At 47.9% G+C, this 4727-nt stretch overlaps 1 protein-coding gene across 1 annotated transcript; it reads left to right on the top strand.

Annotated features, from left to right (window-relative positions):
• Positions 1–6: 6 nt before the first annotated feature.
• Positions 7–1521, top strand: LOC118737972 (protein abnormal spindle-like). Its single transcript, XM_036468816.1, has 3 exons — positions 7–84; positions 212–513; positions 595–1521. The coding sequence occupies exons 2-3, from the start codon at positions 244–246 to the stop codon at positions 859–861; spliced, it is 537 nt and encodes a 178-aa protein (XP_036324709.1). The 5' UTR covers positions 7–84; positions 212–243; the 3' UTR covers positions 862–1521.
• The last annotated feature ends 3206 nt before the right edge of the window (positions 1522–4727 follow it).

The following is a 4727-nucleotide window of genomic DNA, read 5'->3' as shown; positions in this document are numbered from 1 at the left end:
TAAGCAGTAAAATTTCACATGCGGTGGGTATACTGCGCGATCATTCGAGCGCTTCAGAAATTCTGCACGTACTCATATGCCTAGGTAAATTAATGTAAAATTTTACTCATCCATTTCTGCGCGACCTTGAAAGTCATTTTTAATGTCTAAAAATTTATAATTAAATATATAAGCTTGTCAGTTGATAATTAATTTTTACAAACGTTGCCAGATCGAATTTCTCGGAATGTGCCTCACATCTTAATGAATCAGTCGGACTTTATATCAACGTTTTGTTATGGCGTCATGGCACAGACAATACGCAGCGAAGTCGACAAGCAATTGATTCGCTATTGCAGTCGAATTATTTTGAATTTGGCGCGTTACAATAGTACTACGGCAAATACTTTCCAGGAGAGCGGTCTTGTCACTATAGCTCAGATGCTGCTGCGCTGGTGTGACAAGGATAGTGAAATATTCAATACTTTATGTACGCTAATTTGGCTATTTGCACATTGTCCCTACAAGCGCCACGTAAGTTTGCTACTCATGACGTTTATTTCGAGCATTCCTATATAATTGTTTACCATCTTTTTCTTTTAATGTTCCACACAGATAATTCGGGAGTATATGACGACTCCTGAATCATTATATGTGGTGCGGGAGACTAAAAAACTTGTTGCGCGTAAAGAGCGCATGAATCAAAATGTACGCAAGCCTGTTGCACCGTCACGTGCTCCCAAACAGCAACTATTCCGCAGTCGTGCGTTACCTAGCCTCGAACCCGACTACGGCGTCATACATAATAAGCCGTATACGTTTGTATCGTCGATATTTGCATTTGATATGCTGCTAGCTGAACTGGAAATTGAAGTCAATTAAATGTATTTCTTTTATTGTTTTCTTTGTTTTAGTGTATATGATTAACACATTCATTTTTTTATCCGTTGTATGTAAGAATTTGTTTTCTATACCAGATACGAGAGTTTTCCAAAACACATGGATACAAAGCATTATAAGAAGTTTGTGTTCTACACTATTTATTGATGGAAATGCCTTATTTGCGCAATTAAGTTCCAATGCGGCATTTAACCGTGGTTGCGCATATTGGTCATTTCCTTAAATTATAGTTTCGAAATAAAAGAGACTGATGCTTTGGCTTGATGCATTTTTGAACACAGACTTCTAACGCTTTCTATCGATTGTATTGATGCGTTCTGGAATATAGCCATACTATCAGAAGACTGTCCGATATACATATATATCAAATAGACTAGTTCGCTGTACAATACTTTTTGTCGGCTACGACTATGATTACGTTAATATATCCACTGTTATTAATTGCCGTAAATGTTAGTTAAAAATTTTTTATTTAAATAAACGTTAAGGATATAATTTTTGCCTGGTAAGAAATTAGTGCCCGAGTGCACTTGTACACAGACGAATGCTAACTTTGTACCCATAACCAGCGTAAGCGGAAAGATTAAGTAAGCTTGGGTCAACCGTATGCTTCTTTTCAAAGCAGAAGAAATGATACCCACTTCAACCATTCCCACGACAGCCGGTTCTACGTACCGGAATAACTCGGGTTTCACCCGACCAAGGGCTGTTGTTTCGGCGATCTAACCCCGTTTAGGTCGGCGAAGTATCTCAGAAGTTGTCCGTCCATAGGGCAACATTCACTACGCATTCTCCTACTCAGGGCTGGCATCGAGTCAAACCCTGGGCCAGAAACATACACCTGCTGTGTATGCCGAAGACGATTACACCACAACTCCACCTCAGTCAAGTGTAATGCCTGCGAGGGGTGGAGTCACCTCAGGGTCTGCTCGGGACTACGGACACACAGACCACGTCTTACGTGGCCCCCTGTAGCTCAAACAGAGCAGCCTCCACGGCAAACGATAGTCCGCCCGTCCAGCCCCACACACTCACACAGCAACCACACACTCACACAGCAACCACACACTCACACAGCAACCACACACAGTCGCCACTACACAACAACATAACAACACCACAGACCGTACCACAGCCACCACTGACCACATAACTCACACAACCGCACCGCCACCCACACGCCGCCGCCAACAACTCCTGGTTCCCCCTACAATCTGCACGGTATGTCAGACCAGAATATTCCGTAATGTGACATCAGTCAAGTGCTACACCTGCCTTGGCTGGTGCCACTTTAGGGCATGTTCAGGTCTGCGTACCACGCGAGATTGGCCGGGGAATTTCGAGGGCCCGTGCTGTGCTGCCCGGTCGCAGACGTCAATTGCGACGCCCCCCACCACCACCACAGGGCGGCAACCACCTCAGCAGCACACACAGCCAACGGCGGCAAGAACATACACCTCACTCACACCCCACATCACGACACGTCTCCCGAACCACATGAAGCTCCTCCAATTCAACTGTAACGGGCTACAGAGCAAGATTGAGGAGATAACCGTCTTCATGTGTCGGCATGGTATATTAATAGCTGCGGTCCAAGAGACGAAGCTGCACAGCAATTCAACTTTGTTGAATTGCGCCGGGTACAACGTGCACCGTCGAGATCGCGAGCGAGATAATGGTGGTGGCTTAGCGTTCATCACGCACCACACCGTGCAGTATCGTCTTATCGAAGCAGACATCGACCGCAGGGATACCACCCTAGAATGTCAGGGCATCGCTATCCGGTCAGGCGATGTCGAGCTCGAAATATTTAACATTTACATACCCCCTGTCACCTGCTGCCCGGCAGGATATCACCCTGATATAGGTGCGCTCCTCAGAGGTGAAAACCGTATGGTAGTAGGTGACTTTAATGCGCACCACGATCTTTGGCACTCAAGCCTGTCAAACGATCGTAGGGGAACAGACTTGGCTGAGCAGATAGACGATTCGACATTCTGCACAATGAACGACGACGCACCCACCAGGATTATGGGTAACTGCAGTAGCTCGCCAGACATCACAATAGTCAGCGCTGGTCTGATAAACAGCGTAACGTGGCGACCTATGCTGACTCTAGCATCAGACCATCTACCCATAGTCATCTCGATTGATAAACCAACCGACTTTGCCTCCGCCAAACACCGGACCTATATCAACTTTTCCAAAGCTGATTGGAAAGGTTACGCGGAGTTTACTGAAAACACCTTCGCAGCGCTCCCCACACCAACCGACGTCCACCTCGGTGAACGTAAGTTCCGCAGGGCTATCACTGCTGCTGCAGCTCGCTTCATACCGGCAGGATGTATATCGGACCCACGTCCAAACTTCCCTGCCGAAGCGGCTGTTCTAGCTGATGAGCGTGATAGCCTTCGTCAGGCCGATCCCGGAGATCCCCGTATCAGGGATCTCAACGCGGAGATTCGGCAACTTGTGAACGTACATAAGCGGAAGAAGTGGGAGGAGCACCTGAAGACTTGTAATTTCACCTCTGGTGTGAGCAAGCTTTGGTCAACCGTGAGGTCATTGTCTAATCCGACGAAGCACGACGACAGAGTCGAAATTTCCTTCGGCGACCATGCTTCGTCGGACCCGGAGAGATGCGCGAGCTATTTTAGCCGGCAGTTCATACTGCATCCTCCGGTAGACAAAGCCAAGCGTCGAGTGACCAGAAGGCTGCACAAACTGCCAACAAATTGTGCCCCCCTTGTTTTCACTTGCGGTGAAGTTCAGGTGGCCATCGGGAAGGCGAAAGCCTCCAAAGCCATGGGTCCCGACGGAATATGCATGCTGATGCTGAAAAATTTGGGTCCTGCGGGGGTAGCGTACCTAACGGAGGTCCTCAACCTGTCAATGGCCACTCTCATCATCCCAGACATCTGGAAGGTGGGGAGAGTGGTCCCACTGCTCAAACCGGGGAAACCCGCCAACAAAGGAGATTCGTATCGTCCGATTACACTCCTTTCCCCGGTAGCGAACACTTGAGGCCTTGCTACTCCCGTACTTCACAAACCACCTGACCCCAGCGAAGCATCAGCATGGTTTCCGTAAAGTGCACAGTACAACAACAGCACTTAACGCCATAAACACTCAGATAACTCGTGGCCTTAACCGCAACCGTCCCTGTGAGAGAACGATTCTAGTAGCGTTGGACTTGTCAAAGGCGTTTGACTCCATTGCCATTCCACGCTGCTAGAAGATATAGAGGCCTCCTCTCTCCCACAGAGGCTCAAACGGTGGTCGGCAAATTATCTGAGTGGTCGACATTCGTCTGTAACATTTAGAGACAAAACGAGTAAGCAGCGTAAAATAAAACAGGGGGTTCCTCAGGGTGGTGTCCTTTCCCCGCTACTGTTTAACTTTTATATTTCAAAGCTCCCTCAACCACCAGAGGGAGTCTCGATTGTCTCCTATGCCGACGACTGCTCGATCATGGCGACTGGGAATGGAATTGATGACCTGTGTTTGAAAGTAAACGGCTATCTCTCCGAACTTTCTCGCTTCTTCACTGCAAAGTGTCTAGCCCTCTCCCCTACGAAATCCTCCGCGACCCTGTTCACAACCTGGACGAAGGAGGTCAGGCTACCGCTGGGGATTCACGTCGATGACACACCAATTCCGACGGTGAATAACCCCAAAATACTCGGAGTAACATTCGACAGCCTGCTCTTCTTCTCTGCGCACTCAACCGCTATTGTCAATAAAGTACAGAGCCGCAACAAGGTCCTCAAGTCGCTAGCCGGCAGTACTTGGGGCAAAGACAAAGAAACGTTGCTGGCAACATACAAGGCAATAGGCCGGCCGGTTTT

The sequence above is a fragment of the Rhagoletis pomonella genome, unplaced genomic scaffold (genome assembly GCF_013731165.1).
Source record: "Rhagoletis pomonella isolate Grant_MI unplaced genomic scaffold, Rhpom_1.0 Rhpom_scaffold_00004, whole genome shotgun sequence".
In the NCBI taxonomy this organism is placed as follows: domain Eukaryota; kingdom Metazoa; phylum Arthropoda; class Insecta; order Diptera; family Tephritidae; genus Rhagoletis; species Rhagoletis pomonella.
This window is presented reverse-complemented; position numbering and strand designations above follow the sequence as displayed.

Excerpts from the sequence above, each read along its gene's own strand:
- LOC118737972 (XM_036468816.1), top strand. The coding sequence starts at position 244 with ATGAATCAGTCGGACTTTATATCAACGTTTTGTTATGGCGTCATGGCA. Across the intron at positions 514-594 it reads ATTGTCCCTACAAGCGCCAC|ATAATTCGGGAGTATATGAC; the intron begins GTAAGTTTGCTA and ends TGTTCCACACAG.